Source organism: Perognathus longimembris, chromosome 13 (assembly GCF_023159225.1).
Source record: "Perognathus longimembris pacificus isolate PPM17 chromosome 13, ASM2315922v1, whole genome shotgun sequence".
Classification (NCBI taxonomy): Eukaryota; Metazoa; Chordata; class Mammalia; order Rodentia; family Heteromyidae; genus Perognathus; species Perognathus longimembris.
In genome coordinates, this window is record NC_063173.1 from 23,692,497 (window position 1) to 23,712,781 (window position 20,285).

General features: G+C 46.9%; 1 protein-coding gene across 1 annotated transcript in view; it reads right to left on the reverse strand.

Annotated features, from left to right (window-relative positions):
• Nucleotides 1-20,285, reverse strand: part of Abcc8 (ATP binding cassette subfamily C member 8) — a 73,715-nt gene that overhangs the window by 52,507 nt on the left and 923 nt on the right. The window contains exons 2-6 of the mRNA XM_048360211.1: nucleotides 19,016-19,157; nucleotides 14,581-14,702; nucleotides 9,759-9,925; nucleotides 7,648-7,890; nucleotides 6,615-6,803 (exon numbers count right to left, since the gene is read on the reverse strand). Of these exons, the coding sequence (XP_048216168.1) occupies nucleotides 6,615-6,803; nucleotides 7,648-7,890; nucleotides 9,759-9,925; nucleotides 14,581-14,702; nucleotides 19,016-19,157 (863 nt within the window). The remainder of the gene's footprint in view (nucleotides 1-6,614; nucleotides 6,804-7,647; nucleotides 7,891-9,758; nucleotides 9,926-14,580; nucleotides 14,703-19,015; nucleotides 19,158-20,285) is intronic.

The window sequence follows — 20,285 nt, forward strand, 5'->3', positions numbered from 1 at the left end:
TCCTCCTCCTCCTCCTCTTCTTCTTCATTGTCAAAGTGAAGTACAGAGGGGTTACAGTTTCATAGGTAAGGCAAGTACATTACTTATCTAACTTGTTACCTCCTCCCCCATTTTTCTCATCTCCCCCCTCCCCGTTTCCCTCCCCCCCATGAGTTGTATGGTTTGTTTATACCATTTGGTTTTGTAAGTATCACTATTGCAATGGTTTATCTTTTTTTCCTTTGTCTCTTGATTTTGGTATTCCCTTTCCCTTCCCTAGTTCCAATACATGTATATACAGTATCCGGGGTACTAAGATCAGTTACAGTAATAGCAGGCATAAAACCACGGGAAGGGAATACGAGAGACTAAAAGGTACAGTTTCATGGCATGTTGCAAACTTTTTATTTTTTGCCAGTCCTGGGGCTTGGGACTCAGGGCCTGAGCACTGTCCCTGGCTTCTTTTGTTCAAGACTAGTACTCTACCACTTGAGCCACAGTGCCACTTCTGGCTTTTTCTGTATATGTGGAACTGAGGAATTGAACCCAGGGCTTAATGTATGGTAGGCAAGCACACTACCACTAGGCTACATTCCCAGCCCCATGTGAAACTCTTATCTCCAATTAACCACCAGAAAACTGGAACTGGTGCTGTGGCTCAAGTGGTAGAGTGCTAGCCTTGAGCTGAAGAGCTCATGGACAGCATCTAGGCCCAGAGTTCAAGCCCCACAACTGAGCAAAGAATCCTGGATCTTGGATGCAAGGTTTCATGAAGAGGGGTCTCCAAACCAACCTCCCTAGCTCATAGAGTTGTCTGGTCCTATGTATAGCTTTCTCTCTTTATATGTGTGGAAAAGATTTCTCTCTGTCAGGTGAGCAGGAATAGGAAACCATTGTGAAACTTTCTGAGAGGAAGGTCTTGCCAAGACCTGAAGCTCCTGACTCTGGATCTCACTTATGCACTAGAGGGAGAGGCAGAGGCAGAAAAGTGGGGATATATGGGTTGGGATAGGCTGAAAGCAGTAAAAGGGACATTAAGCTGCTGGGGAGAGGCCAGACTTTATAGGAGAAGAAGGATCAGGAGAATGTACAGATTTCTATCCTCACAATGCTTAATGAGAAGGGTACCATTGTTGGCTCTATTTTGCACATGAAGAAATGGAGCTATAGCTAAGTGGCTGCCCCAATGCCACATGGGCAAGTGATTATATGTGTAGCTCTGAGTTCAAACTCCAGCACTGCCAAGAGCAGAATTGGAAGTGGAGAAGGAGGAAGAGGAGGAGGGGGTGATGAGGAGGAAGAGGAAGGGTAGGGAGGAGGAGGAGAGTACAGACCAGCCACGAAGCTTGGAATGCTGTTCAGGGAAGCCAGGCCTGGTGAGGGGAGAAGAGGCAGTAGAGGCACAGAGCTCAGCCAAACCTGAGGGTGAATCCTGGCTCATAATATATTAGCTATTGCCTCCTTAGGTAAGTTCCTTGACCTCTCTTGGTTTTCTCCCTTGTTTAATAAAGCTACTAAGGGATCCTGCTTCAGAGCATTTTGTAAGGCGTCAGTGTAATGGTGCATATGAAAAGCACTGAGGAGCATAAGAAGTCCGTGTATGGTAATGTTGGATCATTTTCCACAGGTCTACTGTGGTCACTCAGGAAGCTGGGTGCTGGGTACAGAGATCAGATAATGCAGCTCTGGTGTGAAGTCTTGGGGGATTCATGGTCAAGTTGAGGGAAAGAAAAGGAATGTTTTCTTCTTTGTGGTCCTAGGGATTGAACCCAGGGCTTCACACATGTCAGGTATGCACTCAGTCACAGAGCACTCCTCCAGCCACTCATGATATTGTGGGCGCACAAAGGAGAAGCATCTAATTTAACATGGGCAGGGCTTTCTTGGAAAAGGTGACACTGAACAGAGTCTTGGTGGCTGAGGAGTCAGTGACTTGAAAGCAGGTTCTTCCGGCCCAGGCAGATCCAGGGGCATTGTCATGAAGAAACACATGTACATATTAGCATACCAACATCATAGAACACTAGTGCATTTAGGCTGGTTAAGCTACCCATAGTGAGAGCCACAAATATAGCCATGATTGGGATGGAACACACAAACATTACACACACACACACACACACACACACACACACACACACACACACATAAAGGAGGGAACATAGCAAGAAACAGAAGGGCAGACAGAAGAACATACATACAGAACCACAAGCCATTTCTGGAAGAACTTATTCAGAAACATTCATACTCCATGCACGCGTGGGCATGAGCACCACACATATCTTCCCTAGTGGGGCTTAGAGGCCATTTGAAGCTTTAGCCTTAGATCCAGCTCTGACTGTCTCCCCCTCCCCCTCCTGGAGCAGCTGACATCCCAGGGCAATGCTGGCAGGTTTCAGACACCAGCAATTCTTTATGAATCCAATTTCCTAGCCCTCCAGCCAGATCGGTGGCATCAGCTGCAAGTGACAGATTGGAGTGGGGGTGGGGCAGGGGCTGGAAAGAACTGGATCACCGGCAGAGCTAGCCTAGGTCTCACCATTCCTAGGGAGGGGCAGGGTAACAAGAGCATGAGAGAGCCCGCAGGTCACAAAAATACATGAAGTCCCAAAAGAGGATACTCTTGGGAGAGGAACACAAAGTGCAATGCCTGTGTGCATGCGATCATATAAAATAATATTTGTCAAAAATGAACTCCAGAAAATGGAAACACGGGGTTCTTTTCTTTGTTGCTATTTGTGTTTTCTTTTTGGATCATTTATCAGTCTTTGGGAGGGTAAGAGGGGTACGCAGAAACGGAGGGACAAAGAGCAAACAAATGCAGCAGTGGTACTCACTAGACACTGTAGAGAATGAACCACACAACTTATGGGTGGGGATAGCAGGGAAAAACTGGGAGACAGCCAAGAAGGGGGTGACATTGTCCAAAAAGAAACATACCCTTTACACGACTTATGTAACTGTAACCCCTCTGTACATCACCTATACAATAGCAATACAAAATACCTAGAGGCGCATTAAAGAAGAAACTAGAACCTTCCATTCTTGTAGATGCCAAGGGCAATATGCTTTTTTCCGACCGTGTATCCTGGAAGGGAAGCGAGGACAGGGAAGACCCTGGTAAGAGTAAACTGTAGGTGCAACCTATGCTGACTGAAGCAGGATGGACTCTGGGTGAGCTTCCTCCCCCAGGCCCCAGTTAGTGCACAGCTAAGGAGCTTCTAAAAATCACAGCAACCCCTGCTGTCTGGGTAGAGCTGCTGGAAGGTCAGGAGATGAATCAAGTAATCCCAGTAAATGGTCCCTGTTTCCCATTTTCTGGGCTTAGATGACAACTAATCCAAATAAGGCAAACACATGATGGAGAGTTCCTTGTTCCGGAGCCTGGGGACTGTATTTACTTTCACCTCTTGTTTCCATGTCGGAAACTCACTGATTGTATTTGGACTGCAGGGAACAAATATTATAACCTGATAAGGCCTGCTGCCACTGAGGCAGGACCATCTGTCTCAGGGATTTGTGTGCTGATAAGGAACGGGGACAAGAACATTCCAATGAGAGGGTTATAAATCCAGAGTTTGTATATAAATACGGAGAAGAAGTCTGCAAAGGTGCCTCTGAGATGAACTAAGCTTCTAAATATCGTTCTTTCCATCTCTAATATATCCTGCCTCAGAGTACTCTCTTTAGAAGAATCCTCCAAGGGTTAGGGGACATAGGAAGAAAAGGATGGCTGGACAAGCTGAGAAAGGCTCTGGCCAATGCCATTTCTGCCTCATATGAGCAACCAGATGCAGGATTATGAATGGAGAGTCTTCTGGAGTTCCTATGATCTAAGGATGAAGGTGACACCCTTGTAAACAAGAGACATAATCACTTCCCTTCTCTTTTCTGGGTCAAGTAAAGGTCAGGCAAAAGGCTGGGAAAGACTTCAAAAGGCATCCAAGTCTAAGTAGGCAAGAGTCCTCACATTCTTGCTAGGCACAGGGGGTTTAATGCCTGTAATCTCAGCTACTGAGGAGGCAGAGATGGGAGGATTGCAGGTGGAGGCCAGCCTGGGTCCCCCTCCAAAAATTGAGACTATGACTGAAAATAACCTAAAAGCAAAAAGAGTGAAGGTATGGTTCAGGCAGTAGGGTGTTGATCTAGCAGGTGCAAGGCCTTGAGTTGAAGCCCTAGTACTACCCCACCTCTCAAAAACAAAACAAAAACAAAAACAGTGTCTTTACAACCTTCTGAGTAGCTGGGATTACAGCATGAGCCACCCATGCCCAGCTGCATTCTTGATTGAACAAGAAATTCCCCACTGGACCAACTCTTACTTGACTGTCAATACCCCATCTAATACTCGTCTTATGAAGCTGCTCATGACCAGAGGCTGACTTGGCCACTTCCGCTTTTCACAATGTCCTCCCCATGGTCTTACGTAATACACAGGATAAAATATTTTGCCAAGTATGGTCACTCATGCCTATAAGACCACCTCTTTCGGAGGTGGAGATAGGAGGATCATAGTTGAAGGACAGCATTGAGGAAAAATTCAAGCCTGTACCTAAAAAATACCTGGAGTAAAAAGAGCTGGAGGTGTAGCCAGGAGTGGAACACTTGCCAACAAGTATAAGGCCCTGAGTTCAAAATGCCAGTACCACCAATTGTTAAGTTTAGATTTTTCTCCCCACCATTGGATTTCACAGTCTTTAGAGGTGACAGTTTGGTAGTAACAATCAGTTTAATATCATAATTTTAATTTTCCAGACTATGGAGCGAATGAGATTCAGGTTCACATGCTGATTCTATTATTAACTAGCTGAGTGATCCTGGGGAAAGTTGCTAAACTTCTTTGAACCTCAAGTTTCTCACCTGTAAAATGGATATCATAATATTTATTTCATGAATTATATGGTATGGTAATTATATCTCAATACATTTGTTTTTTTTTTAAAAAGTACTCTTCTCAAAAGAATTTTTCTAGGAGTTAAATATGAAAAGGCACAGCTAATTGCTGAACACAGCCAGCCACTCCCTAAGTGGCCATTGTTGTTAAAAGTCCTCATCATGCTGGTTGTGATGACTCAATCTGTAACTCTAGCTACTTGGGAGGTAGGGATTCTGGAATCATGGTTCAGAGCTAGCCTGGGCAAAAAAATGTTCTTGAGACTCTGTCTTAAGCAATGGGTGTGGTGACATAGACACCTTACCTCAGCTATAGGGGAAGCACGATGGTTGGATATAGAGAAGCACAAACAGGAGGACTATGTTCCAGTCTTACCCAAGCATAAATCCATATCCTACCTTGAAAATAACCAATGCAAAAAGAGGCTCGAGGTGTGGCTCAAGTGGCAGAGCACCTGTTTAGCAGATAGGAGGCCCTGAGTTCAATCCCCAGTACTGCACCTCTCCCGCCCAAAAGTCCTCAGCATAACCAGTGTCTTCATATTCTTACAGCCCTACTTAGGTCTCACACATAGTAGGTTTAATAAATACTTGATGAACAAATCAGACCAGCAGATTTAACATATCATATTTCTTTCTTAAACTGCTTGGCCAACTAATTATAACTCCAGAAAAATTAATATAAGCTTCCTGAGGGATTGACTACTACACTCATCAATGAATTAATGCTACACGAGAGGCATTATAAATTATTAAGGGCCCTCTTGACTAATTCTCTGCATTGTGTTTAGCCTGACTGTGGTTAAAATAATAATGGCATTCTCACTGGGAATTTTTAAAAGCCTGAGAGTCTTCTTGGGGTAAAAATTCCCTTTTAAGGCCATTTAAATCTAAGTGCCTACACAGAATAAAAGCCATCTGCCCTAGAGTGGGTGCCATTGGCCCAAGCAGGAAAAGTCACCCCAGAAAAGGCTTTCTGATACTTCTAGGCAAAATATATCAGATCATAGTATCTTTTGAGCTGGAAAGACATTATCTAGTCTAGTGGGTGTCAAGTGTCTTTAAGCCATGGAAACGTCAACTAATAAAAGCTTCTTTTTTAAAAAATGATATTTTTTTATTATCTTTAAGTAGCTGTATGAAGAAGTTTCCACTCAATAAAGCAGTTTATTTAACTTGATTGATGTCACCCCCTTCATCATTAAGCTTTATGGGAAGGAAGGTCTAGCATTTTTATAAGAAGAGCATAGCTCTGAGTAGAAACTGGAGTTGGAGAAGTCTTACCTACGGGGGCTTCTGACTCCTCTGACAGCCATCCCCCAAATAACCCTGCAGAACCTCTAGAGTGAGAATGTGCAGAGGTGAAAAAGGCAGAGCCCTTCATGCTTCCTTTGAGACTATAAAGAAGACAAGAACTGAAAATCACCATACCTAACAAATCACAGGGGCTCTGGACCCTGGTTGGCCACATGTAGTTTCTGCAACTTTCCCAGTGACTTCACAGCAGGAGTGGCAATGGCCATGACCATGGAGAGAGACAGGTACCCAGAATCCCCTGGGGTACAAGCTCACCTGCTGACATTTCAGTTGACCAGACACAGAGCAGCTTTCAGAGGCCATGTTGCTAAGGCCTTTTGTGCATGTGTGAGGAACTGCTCTCCCCTCCCTGGGGCCTTGGCTCACACACTACAACCTCTTTCACTCTCTCATAAGTGTGCAAATCTCCCTTGAGGGTGGCTTACCTTGGGCTGGAAGACATGGTTCTCCTTCCCCAGGTGGTCCACGATCCCAAAGATGCACAGAGGTCCAGCAAAACCCAGCAGGTCAGCCAAGATTCGGAAAGTACTGCTGAGGATTAGGCGTCTCCCAAAGGCATGACAGAGGGCCCGCCAGATGGCCCGAGCACCCTGTGTGCTCTGTGTATCCTTCTGCTGCACAGAGAGAACCATGGCCAGATCAGAGTGTCTGAGGGCTCATTCATGGCAGGGCCCAGCCCCCCGGAAAGCACCTGGCTCCTGCTACCTGGGGAAACCCAGAGGGAGTTTTATCTAAAAACAGGTGAACCCCAGGAAGAAGTCACAGAGCAACTGAAGGCATATTTGAGTGGGCCCTGTCAATGTCTATATGGCCCAGATGGGGAAACTGAGGCCAGAAGACCAATCAAGGTCCCAGGGCTGTGTGGTGAGCAGAGCACCATACTTGAGGAGTGGCATGCACCACACTCACTCATTATCCCTGCTCCCCATGTCTGCCTTAGTGCTTCTGGGCAGCAGCAGTGAAGGAGCACTGCACAGGGAGTCTGTGAATGGGCTCTAGCACTGCTAGCTATGGGCCAGCTGCAGGCATGTCTTGGGGATGGTTTCCCTCTCTCTGGTATGGAACAATTTCTACCTGGCCAAACTCACAGAGTTAGTATAAGAATTGGGACATCTCTACCCTCCAAACTGCATTTATAAAAATCTTCTTTGATGGTCACTGAGATCCAGAGAGAAGAGCACAGAAGAGTGGGACTTATTAGACCTGTTTTCCAATCTGGGTGAGATTGTTAAACCTGCGCTGGAAGGGTCTGTGACAAGCCCAACTGTGACCATTCTGTGAATAGTTAGGCCTGAACTTGTCCCTGGCTTAGTGTGTGACTTAGGGCAAGCCCAGTCCCCTCATGAGGCCTCAGTTTCCCCACCTGCTCTACCATGGGTTTGACCTGGAGCCCTGAGTCCCTGTCTATGACTCTACACTAGAGGTGAGTAAATGGGTGGGGAGCTATGCTCCACTGACCGCCTGGGCATCAAAGGCCTCGCATAGCCGCCGGTAGTTGGTGAGGGCCCTCATGGTGATGGGCAGTTTTCCAATGGCTCGCAGGTCAATGGGCTTCTTGTGGGCAGTCTTGATGAAGGCATTCATCCACCAGTAGGTGCCCTTGGATAGCAGGTTCACGAAGGGCTGCAGGAAACGTACCCCTAGGTCCTGGAGGTCCTCAGGGGGCTTTACTTCCCTGGGTGTCTTGAAGAAGATGTATCTCTGTAGGGCACATGAATATGATGAGGTTAACTCCTCATCACCCATTGCCATCCCAGCAAGAATCTAGGATGTAATGGCCACACTGGACCTCCAGGAGATGCCATATGTCTTGTCTCTAATTATTCTGAAAGACCCCGGGCTTCATCACTTTGTAAGCCTTCAGTGGGTCTACTCTGAACCCTACTGGCTGGGCTAGGTTGGGCTGAAGTTGTGTAGGGGAAGAACAAGCACCTCCTACTGTCTTCCTCACAGATCGAAGGACATCACTGGGTTTCATACAGTGCTCATAGAACTTGAAGCATGCAAACCTGGGTTTGAGTCCTAACTCCTCCACTTTCAAGCTTCAGCTAAACTGTTTCCACATTCCAGGGCTGCTATGAGGGGCAGTAGAGGGAGGGAATATAAGGGCCTTGTATCCTATGGACCACCACTTAAAAACAGAAAAACCAGAGAAATGTTATTTAAACGAGCATCTTATACACATTGGAAGGCCCTTCCACTCCGTGGCTGGTTGGAGGATGGAGGAAGGGCTCTTTGATTCACTGCGGGTGGATCATAGCCTTTCTGACTAGCAATCTGTATCACTAATAACAGCTTAAAATGCAGAGAGCCCTTGATCCAGCAACTCTCCTTGGGCTCTCTCCTACAGGAACAAACAATGCATACAGACAGAGGCTTGCTCAATGTGCTACCTATCACTTGAGAAGGCAAGAACTTGGCACGAGTCCTCCCTGGAGGAACCTGGGACCTGGCTCAGTGGCATTACATCAGCCTAGCAAGTTCAAGGCCCTGAGTTCAAAGCCTGGTACTGCCAAAAACTTGGCAAAAGATAAATGTCCATCTGTGATACCAAATACATTGAGGCTCGTCTGCATGATAGAATATTATACAGTCATTGAGAAGCCTAGATTAGACATATTAGACTGCTAGGAAGAAGTCCTGGGAGATATTTATTGAGTGAGAAAAATATCATGCAGAAAATAGCATATCCTCCTCCCCCCACCATCAGAACTTGACCTTAGTATCTCACTGGCTGGTGTTCTACCACGTGAGCCATGCCTCCACCACTGCAGCATATACTTTTATAAAATAAAATTTTATTTTCATAAAATAAATATTGGAGAGAAAACCTTACCTACTAGCATTGAGAAAACAAGCCCTGAATAGATCATTGCTTTGTGGGATGCATATGATATTATACGAATAAAAACAGCATGGAAAACAAAGTGGCTTGTTAGTCTGTGCTACCTGAACAGGTAAGGACAGGGGCAGGGGCAGGGGCAGGAGAAGACTGGAGCCTGTCTGGGGTGAGAAGAGAAGGGGAAAGAAGAAAACACAAAAGATAACAAAACAAAGGCCTGTGTGCACTCCATAGCATATATGAATATATTAAAACATAAACAATAGGAGGGGAAAACTGGGAGAGAGCGAGGGAAGGGGTGATCTTGTCCAAAAAGAAATGTACTCTTTACCTGATTTATGTAATCATAACCCCTTTATACATCATCTTTATGATAACAATAAAAAAGTTTTTTCCTAAAGCACAAACATGTCATCTTCCTGCCCCTAAACAAAATGAACTGGGGAAAGCCAGTTCCTGAAGCTTTTATCCCTCGTTATGAGATTCAGCCTAGGCTAAACATGCTGTCCCCTTCTCTCCCTCTGGGAATCGGAGTAGAGGCCTACTGGGCCAGACAGAATAGATTTTAAAAAATCCTCTATTAGTGCTTCAGCTCCCTTTTCTGGGGCGGACCATGGCCGCTGGACTCCTCTGGGGCTTAGCTGTTGTAGCAGGTGGGCACCGCACACCTACGCGCAGGATGAGGGTCAGACCCCATGCCCTTTGCATCCTCAGGTGGGCTGCTTACCCTCACCCGGATGACATTGAGCTCCACCAGAAGCAGCATCCCGTACAGGACCACCAGCAGCCCTGTGAGGCAGAAGCGCAGCTGCGAGAAGCCAATGGCATGGTCGTAGAACTTAACAAACTTGATGGTCTTGGTGATAAAGGCCAAGGTCCAGTAGATGAGCAGGGCTGTGGAGGAGAGATCCGAGACCACAAAGGGTGTGTGTGTGTGTGTGTGTGTGTGTGTGTGTGTGTGTGTATGTGTGTGTACTTATGTGTGTGCAAGTGGGTGGGAGAGGAGAGAGAATGTGTGTGCTGGAGAGGGATGTGTGTGTATGTGTGTGTGTGTGCCTGTATGTGTGTATACATTTCTGACACAAAGCTGTACACACGTGAATATACCAGAATATGACCCTTTGAGATGAAGTGACACATAATAACAGTCATTACAGGCATAATCCAAAATGATCTCATAAATCAAACTAGTAAGACAAATCTCCCTTGAATAAATAAAAAATGAGAAGAATAGGACAATTATTTCTTGAATTTAACTAAGTTATAGGCTCTGTGCCAAGTAAGCACTTTAAACACATTCTCTCACTCCTTACTATAATCTTGTGAGGGAAAGTTGCCATCAGGCTCAATTTGTCAGACAAATGAATTGAGACTCAGAAAGATTGGGGCCACGAAGCCATTAAGTGGCAGAGCTAGACTAGCCGAGCACCAGCGCTCATGCCTGGAAACCCCAGGCCATAAGGACTTCCTTGTGTAATCTTCAAGCTAGGGATTTCTAGAGATCATCCAATCTAGCCTTGTTTTTTTTTTTTTTTTTTTTTTTGGCCAGTCCTGGGGCTTGGATTCAGGGCCTGAGCACTGTCCCTGGCTTCTTTTTGCTCAAGGCTAGCACTCTGCCACCTGAGCCACAGTGCCACTTCTGGCCATTTTCCAGATATGTGGTGCTGGAGAATTGAACCCAGGGCTTCATGTATACGAGGCGAGCTCTCTTGCCACTAGGCCATATTCCCATCCCAATCTAGCCTTTTTTTTTGGCCAGTCCTGGGCCTTGGACTCAGGGCCTGAGCACTGTCCCTGGCTTCTTCCCGCTCAAGGCTAGCACTCTGCCACTTGAGCCACAGCGCCGCTTCTGGCCGTTTTTTCTGTATATGTGGTGCTGGGGAATCGAACCTAGGGCCTCGTGTATCCGAGGCAGGCACTCTTGCCACTAGGCTATATCCCCAGCCCCAATCTAGCCTTTTTTAATAGGTGAGAAAACTGAGGTCTAATGAGAGAGAGAGAGAGAGAGAGAGAGAGAGAGAGAGAGAGAGAGAGAGAGAGAGAGAGGAGGTAACCTGTGCAAGTTCTCAGGCAGCTCATGGCCCACTATGAGGTTCACACCTCAATCCCAAGCCCATGGTCACACCCCCAAGGGAGTCTGAGGGTGTAGGGGGAACAGAAACAGTGAGTTAAGTCCTGTAAGGCAGTGCCGTGGTTAGAGGTGGAGTCCCTGTAGACAGAGACACCTGGGTTCATATCCCGTCATGTGACCTTGAATAAGTCATGTAATTCAATCTAGACGTTTTGTATCCCCACCCTTAAAATGGGAGTGATAACAGTGGTTGTGAATAGTATATAGAAAACATTTGTCACAGTGAACTTGGTGCAGTGGGTACTCTTTGGGTATCAGTTGTTGATACTTTTATTATCTCCAAACTTCAGATTTCAAGCAGAGTAAGCATCAGAAGCTATGGTGGGCTGTCCTAAATTCTTGGCCCCTTCCCCTGATTCACCAATCAGCCATTATCAGCTTGGGACAGCAAAACATAGCAGTAACTAGGTAAGTTACTCATGAGAGGATGCTTTGGTCCTGGTGGTTCCTGACCTTACTCTGAGAGCCACGTGCAGTAAAGCCAGCCTCAGGCCCCTAGGCTGCTCTAGGGGGGACTCATGGTGAGTGAAGGAGACTTGTGCTCTGACCTCCATCCCAGAGTGGTGAAGTCACCTCTTGGGGATGACTGAGATCTGCCTGGACTGACTGGGCTGGGAAGTAGCTGACACAGCGTCCCACCATATGGCCCAGGCTGAGTGTACCTAAAGGAGCTGGTGCCATAGCCTTGGGTTCCTGGGTGAGGGCAGGAAGAGAGTAGGCGGAAGCTCTGAGGACATTTCTTCAGCTCCGTCTGGAATCTGGAGCTGGAGGCCACCTGTGCCTCCTGGGCTGCCCTGCCTGGAAATTCTGCTGGCCTTGGGGAGCGCTTCCCACTCGCCTGAGAAAGGTGTCTAAGTGGGCCAAGGGTACTTGGTGTTTAATGAGTACAGAATTTCAGTTTGGGAGGATGAAAAAAGTTCTAGAGATGGGTAGTGGGTGATAGTTCCATAATAGTGTGAAGGCATTTAGTGCTATGGAATTGCACATTTTAAAAATACTTAAGATGGTAAAATGTGTTATGTTACTATACAAACAAATACACACACAAAAAAAAAAACAAAACAAATATACCGGCACTCACTAGCCTTCTAGAACTTGAAGCAGGAAGATTACGAAGTTGAGACCAACCTTTTTGAGACTCTGTCTCAAAATAGCAAAACAAATACCCCAAAACAACTTCTTAGTGTTAGTGGGATAAAGACCAAGGCTTGTGGTGTGGCCTTAGAGGTCCTGAAGAAGCTTCAACCTCCAAAGTCCAGCTCCTTTATGCTCTCCACACTCCTTCTAGAGTCCCTAATGCCCTTTGTTCCTCTTGCTTCAGGGCCTTGGCACATGCTGTTACCTCTTCCTGAAGTACTCTGTTCCCTTCTCCCAATTCCAGTTCCTGGCTCAGACATGTCTCCCTCATAGAACCTTGAGCTCATCTGGAGCCCGAGGATTATAGTTCTTTCATGAGATGATATAAGTCACATTGCTCATCTTTCTGTGAGACTCCAGATCTACAACAAGACTCCAGCCTCTTCTGATGGCCACCTATTCTCCCTACAGCTCACAGGTTCAGCCATCATACACCTAAAAGCTCATCTACTTTCCATTCTTGTAGACTTTCTGTCTCTGAAGATATGCTTGAAGTTTTTCCTGAAAAGGAAAGCCCTTGTTCCTTGGAAAAGGATGAACCCAACCATGGCTGATGATAGTTGTTTCTAGAGAACATTTTGTGTGTGTGTGTGTGTGTGTGTGTGTGCGATGCACACACACACACACCCCACACATACTGGAGAATGAGAAAAGGAGCTGGCCAGATGTTCACAGGATATTTCCAAGGAGTCTCCATTCGTCCAGGCCTTGGTGCTTAGTGAGGGACTCTCTCTAGATGAGGGTTGATCCAGAAGCTCCACCTGCTACCCAGCCACCATGCATACCCGTCTGGGGGGAGTCTGAGATTGGTGCACCACCCAGATATCACCTGGATAATCTTGATTCGGCTCAGATCCCACCTTCCACCGGAGGCTGGACCCATGACCAGCTTAGCAATTATGTACTGTCTCCTAATGACATGACAATACCATTACCTGAGCATGGAGGGTTCTAGACCCTCCCAGCTCCTCAAAGCCATAATCTAACTAGCAGATGTACATACAGCTCAGCCTTAAACATATGGCACACAGGGGCACATCTGTGGATTTGTACCTCTGACTGGAAGAACAGGCTGAAGACCCTGAGGCACACGGTCTCAGAAGCAGCCAGGAACCTACATGGATGCCAGACTCTGGTTGCATCTCTTGACTAGCTCTAGCTGGGTAGACTATGAGAGGCACTTAGGCTGAGTCCCAGCTTTCTGCACTGTAGAGGGGAAACAGTAATGAGACCTATGTCACAGGCTCATAAGGATGTCAGCATTTTGTCTTATGTTTGAATCAGAGGCTGGCATGTCATAAGTGTGTACTGGTGTTAGTTTAAACTGCTCTGATTTTCTGCCCCTGCCCCCTCCTGTAACACAGGGGTACTAATGGTGCCAGTAGTTGAGTCATGGGAATTAGTGGGGTGACAGGGAGGCATAGCACAGTGCCTGGACCACAGTCTGTGTCCCACAAAGGCCAGAAGTCATCACTGTTTTCTCCCAGGACTCAGAAACAGGGAGTGAGAAGCTGCAGGTGGGCATTTCTTCCTGAGTCTAAGTGCTGGCAAGCCTGGTCCTGGGCTGTTTTCTTCTCTATCTAAGAGATCTCAGCCAGGCTCAAGCTTTAGATGCCACCTATAAACGCATCTCTACAGAAAGTGTATCTTCTGTCCTACGTCTCCCCTGAATGTCCACCTCATTGATCTAACTGCTCACTTGACAGGAGAGTGGACTATCTCTCAATTTAAGCATGTTCTGAACACAAAGCTTGACCTGCACTCCAGTTCCAGCTCCTGATCCTGAGCCATCTTGGATACCAGGGTATACCACTGTTAGCCCAGCTGCTCAGGCCCAGAGACAAGAAGGAGTCTACCTTGCTCCTCTCCTGACCTCTCCTCCTTCCATTTTGCTCTTCCCTTTGCCCATTGGGCTTTGCCCACACCAGCCTCTCTGCCAGGTCTGTTCTTATCAGAAGGCTTTATTTGGTCACTGTTATTAGACAGTGTCCATAGCCACCCTGTATGTCTACATCTCTCTCTCTCTCTCTCTCTCTCTCTCTCTCTCGCTCTCCCTCCCTTGCTCAGCTTGATTTCTTTCACAGCATCACATCCATTTGTTTATTTACTATGCCCTCCACCATATTGTAAGCTCCAGGAGGGCAGAGATCTTTTCTTTGCAATTCTGATTCTGTGGCTCCTAGGACAGTGCCTGGTATGTAAGTCTTCAGAAAACATCAAAATATCGGAAGGAATGAAGATGCCCACCCCCCCGCCACCAACCCCTCTCTCCATCCCCTACCGATCAGCAGCTTGGGGAAGTTGGAGGTCTCGATGTTATGATAGTAGACCACAGAGGTGACAGCAGCCATGAATGCCATCCCGGCTGGCATGTACAGGTGGAGATGGCGGGATTCCGTCACGCTGAGATGGAGGAGAGAAAGAGAAGATGTGGATATGGCCAGTACCCCAGTACAGCAACCCAGGCCTTGGGCTGAGTGCTCATCACACAGTAGGGCCTTACATCAGAACCACAGCCTATTTCATATGCCCATTCCATACACTAATCACTCACTAAGGGGTTCAGGAGTCCAGAGAGTGAGGCTACCGGGGCTTGGGGTTGAGGCTTTGGAACTCATGATCTTCTTTCCCAGGCACCAGGAGGTCAGCTATGGTAGCAGCTGCTGTAAAGCCAAGAATCACAACACAGCTGGGCAACTGTCCCTGGAGGTCAGTGTGTGTGTGTGTGTGTGTGTGTGTGTGTGTGTGTGTGTGTGTGTGTGCACGTGCGTGTACAGGGGGAATAAAAGCCTGTGTACCACAGCTCACTCAGTAACAGCTCATTTAACAGAGCAGCACAGGTCAGCACCAGCACCCTCCCCTAGTGCTGTACTAGCAGTAACAGCAAGAGTCAATATTTGTTGAGCATTTGCCCTGCATTAGACACAGTTCTAAGTACGTGATGAAGAAATAGGTACTCAGAGTCTCCTCATTTTATATATGTAGAGAGGAGCCAAAGTCACACACCTAACGTCACCTACATCAAGACGGGAGCAAAAAGAAGTTAGTGCTAGCTCCTGCCCTTCCCACTTGCACTCTCTGAGGCCACTGTGGTGGTTGGACTCTGCTCAGTGATACTCCCAGTGATATTCTCAGTGATACTGGAGGAGAGCATCCTCCAAGCCTCAGGCCTTCTCCCTTAACAGGGAGCTCCTTCTTGAATACAGCAAGATCCATGCAGCTCAACCCAGTGCCTGAGGCCTAGCAATGTGGTCTTCTACAATGCCTGTCCTGCTCTCACTGCTCCAGTCATATTGGGACCCTTCTGCCCCCAGAGGGCCTGCTTCAGCTTCCTGTTCAGTGCTGCTCTTGCTGCCTTGGAGGATCTGCCTACAGCTACTATGTGGTCTAGGGAAAGGAAACTGCAGATGAGTGGAAAGCTAAAGGAGAACAAAGAAATGGGGATGATTAAGAGTTTAACAGAGAGGGAGGGACATGCAGAGAGGTGAAGGTGAACACAATACTGGGATTCCAAAGGCTCCCAATGCAGGTACAGAGGGGAATGTGGGCTCTTCACAAAATAGCACACCCCACTTGCTCCTAGAGAAAAGAACCACAAGTCTGCCAAGCACCAATGTACTCAGCCCTGGGGAATGAATGCTGATTGGCTGAAGCAGATACCCTTTTGGCAGTGGTTGGTCTGGGGAGGTAGACTATATAACGAAACCTTAGCCAATGAGTTATTAAAGAAAGGCTATGGCGGACAATCCTTCCTGTAAGGAAGAGGCATCCCTCTTCGGTCTTTGCCCCTTTCTTCTGGAATGGCGGCAGCCACTTTGTGATCATGAGGAAGATAGGACTGACACCCAGCATACAGAAAAATGAGAAGGGGCTGGATCCTTAGGGACATCACAGAGCCATCCGACCAACCAGAAAAGGCAACTTTTAGATCTCTTATTAAATAAGATTGTAAATACTGAAATTCTTTATACATCGAAAAGGGACTATTCTCAGCAAAAGTTCTTCCAACTAAATAGATGCAGTACAAAAGGGAGAAAAGAAGAAAGCAATCACCAATGAGAACACTGGGAATGGCCAGCTCTCTCTCTCTCTCTCTCTCTCTCTCTCTCTCTCTCTCTCTCTCTCTCTGCTTAGGAGTCTTCAACATTCTTTCCCTTGTACTCCTCAAAATAATGTGGAAATATGTTGAGGATTAACTGCAACCAGATGAAATATCTCATAGTCTGATTTATTAGAATAGAATTTTCACCGCTTTTCTGGATGATATACACTACATTAGGGAAAGTTTTCTGCAGACTTAATCCAGTGTACAGTGACTTGAGAAAACTTTCCATAACATATTAATATTCCTTGTTAACCTCTATTTCCTGCTTTTGTTGTTTTTAATCCAAAGCATCACACACCAGAGTAACTGCTGAGGAGCTCAGGAAAGCCAGTGATTTAAAGATACCTCAATCACTAAATGAAGCCTATCCTCAATCAAACTTGAGCTGAAGTCTACCTTCACCACCCCTACCTGTCCTCAGGCTGAGATTAAACAGAGACGCTACAAGGCAGTGTCCATGACTTCTTCTGTCTCTTTTCTATGTTCCTCACACTTGCTTGCCTCAAAGACTACATGACAAATGCCCAGCTCAGGAACTTCCCTGAGCTCTGGGGAGAAGATGGCCATTTGTACTGCACTGGTTTGGGACTCAGGGACAGCCACACAGAGCAGAGGCTGCTGACAGCTAGGAGGAGGGAGTCCCTGGACTGCTTCCTTCTAGGTCTCATACTCTGGAAATACACCATCTGCCCAGAGCTCTTCCTCTCTAGGCTCTGAAACCAGTCCATCTCTGATTTCATTCTCCATGAAGCCTGAAACAGGCAGGGCTCTCATGCTCATTTCATAGGTGGTGAAAGTGAGGCACAGAAAGGCCCGGTGACTTGCAAAGATTCACAGGTGGCACAAACTAGTGCTAGCAGATGCCCAGGCTGCCCTCAGCCATGCTCTGTTTGGCTAATTGTAAACCAATTAATATTTGAGGGTTTCTAAGGGGAGAACTGGGTGGGTGGGGGCATGCCTCCGAGCTCTCCGGACATTTTGTGCTGTTTTAGAAGAAGATGAGGGTGGGATACAGACTGGTCATTTGTTCCTTAGGCAACAGTGGTCTTCTTGCTGGTCTAGGGGACTTTACTCATCAGAAGCCCCTAGGCAAACAGGCACTAGTTGTAGCTGCTCAGGGATAATGTGGATTGGGAGGGCAAAGGGAGGATCTCTTTTCGCTTTGGCCTAGCTAGATCTGAAGCTAGACCAGGCTGGCAGGAGACAAGTCTGGCTACAATCTGATTCCAGCTCAGGTCTGATTCCAGACCTCAGATGCTCAAACCAAACGCTCCTCTTTTGCCCCATCAGTCACCCAAACAGCCACTGCACTTTTGATTCTTCCATTCTGCCTCAGGGAGGTGGCGGCTCCCCACCTTCCCCTTCCCGACTGCTGACACACATTTCCACTGCAGCCATCTCTCACCTCTACTACTACAGCCACCTCCCAAGGCTGTTTCCACTTCCAGCCCAGGACACCCATGGCCTCTCCCCTAAAAGCACTGGGCTAATGACACCTCTCTTCTGTTCCCAGCTGCTGGCTAAATCCAACTGAAACACGCAGTCTGGGATTCACAGCCTCCCCAATGCCCCAGGCAAGTTTCCAAGACTTAGCCTCCCGATTCCTCGATTCCTGGACATTGTTTTAATGTTTCAGCCCACTGCGTCACTCCCACCCCTGCCTGCCTTCTTCCCTCAGTGCCACCTGCCTTCCAAAGGCCTTCTCACCACACCCACATTTTCTCTGTGCACCCTATCACAGATCACACTTGTCATCTCTGGTCTTGGATCCCCTCCCCCGGCATCATTATTTTCCTCCTAAACTGCCTGTCTAGAACCCTAGTCACTCAGATTCTGCTCCAGGCCCCCTCCACCAGAGAGCTTACCCAACATAGCCTTCCTCTCTCCTCCCTGAGACATTGCTTGTAACATTTTATTTCATCTTCTAGGTTTCAATAAACGTTTATGGCACTTTCATGTGCCTTAAGCCATGAGTACAAAGATGATGAAGGCCTGGGATTTCTGGACGCACATGAGACCTTTCTGATTAGGCCCAGAGACAGTTTTGTAAACAGATATAAAGTTTGACATGCAGTTTAATGTACATTGTAGCAGAAGTTGTTAGGCCCAGAAGGTGAGGCCCAGAGGAGAGGTGGCTGTGTGTGTGTGTGGTTGGGGGGTGGAGGGGGTCTTGGGAATAAGGCTAGAGGTAGATGGGTTTCGACAATGGCACTCCAGGGACCCAGGAATTTTATAAAATAGTGGGAAACCAAGGAAAGGTCTTAAGTAAGAATCACTGCTTGGTTGTTCCCACCATCCTTCCAGAATTAACTCCAGCAACCTGTAGACAAGGCTTGGCATTTTTTACAGGACTTGGAAGCTGCTAATAGGCATTCCCATTATTTCCCTGGGACTTGGCCTGCAGGGCTGTTTTCTTCATTGTCCTGGACTGAGAGTAGGCTCTGGTTTTCCCATGCCTGGCACAGAGAACCTGACACTCTCTATGCCAGGCAAAGCATTGGATTTCATAGCAACGATCCTGGCTTATAGAAGGCAGGTGAGCTGGAATCTCCTTGGTCTTTTCTAGCCCCCTGGAGCAATCCCACTCTCTCCTGAGCCCTCAGTCACTTACCCATCAGACAGGATGCCCTCTGCGATCTCACACACGAGGACAAAGAGCAGCATGAAGGTCAGGATCCAGCGTAGGTTGTGCCCTGGGAAATGCAGCCATGTGCTGTGGTGGATGTGCACTTTGGAGCTCTGACTGCCCCATCCTGAGAGGAGAGATTGTAAGAGGTAGGAAAGCTGGCCCACGTGGAGAAAAGAGCATGGGTTGCATGAGGCTGCATGGGCTCTGGGTCCACAGTGGGCCTGGGGAACAGGACACCTGCTATATCTGCTGTACAAGAATTAAACATTCAAGCATGAAGCCTGGACTAGTGCTGGCTGGTCCTATTCAGGTACCTCTTTTACATGTGAACCTTTTGTGGGACTCATCATCAAATAGTTAAACTACTTAACAAAGAACAGAAGTGTGACATTCTTTTTTTCATTACACACATGGATGTGGGTTGCATTTTTCTTTCCTATTTTGTCTAATCATTTTATCCATGACTAAAAATTTGCTTTTGCTGCAACTCTTACTAATTCAACTTTGTAATTATCTTTTCTTCCTTTCCCAAAACTGTATATGGCTTTTAAGATTTGCCATTTGCTTTTTAAAAAATGCTTCTATTATCTTTAGGTAGTTGTACAAAGAAGTTGCCATTTAACAAAGCAGTTTATGAATACAATACATCTTGATCAATGTCACCCCTTTCAACATTCTTACCCTAGCCCTTCCCTAGTCACCCTTCCCTCATTTATCTTAATTTTGTAGGATATGCATTGAATTCTTGACTACATCATCCTCCCTCCCCCCTCCTTCTCCCTCTGTCTTGGTTGGCTGGTTTACTGGTTTGGGGAGTACTGGAGTTTGAACTCACGGCCTGGCACTTGTTAGGTACTCTAAGTACTGGTGCGCTATCACTCAGGCCACGCCCCCGACCCTTTTTTGCTTTTAGTGTTTTTCAGATAGCATCCCGTGTTTTTGCCTGGGCCGCAGGCATGGAGATTATCCTACCTATGCCTCTCATGAAGCTGGGGATAACAGTTATAAAACCGCTAAGCTTGGTTTATTTGTCAAGGTGGGGTAGCTTTAGATTTTTATCAGGGCTGAAATTACTGCAGTGAGCCACTGCACAGGGCCTTATTTTTCTTAATTAAAGTGAAGGGACACATTCTGGAACGACAAGGGACAGCCAATATATTGGCAGAACTGACTGGTCTGGAAGATTCAAAGGCCTTGGGGAGAGATAAAGGGGATCAGAGAGAGAAGGCACATGTCCCTGGCAGTGACGCCC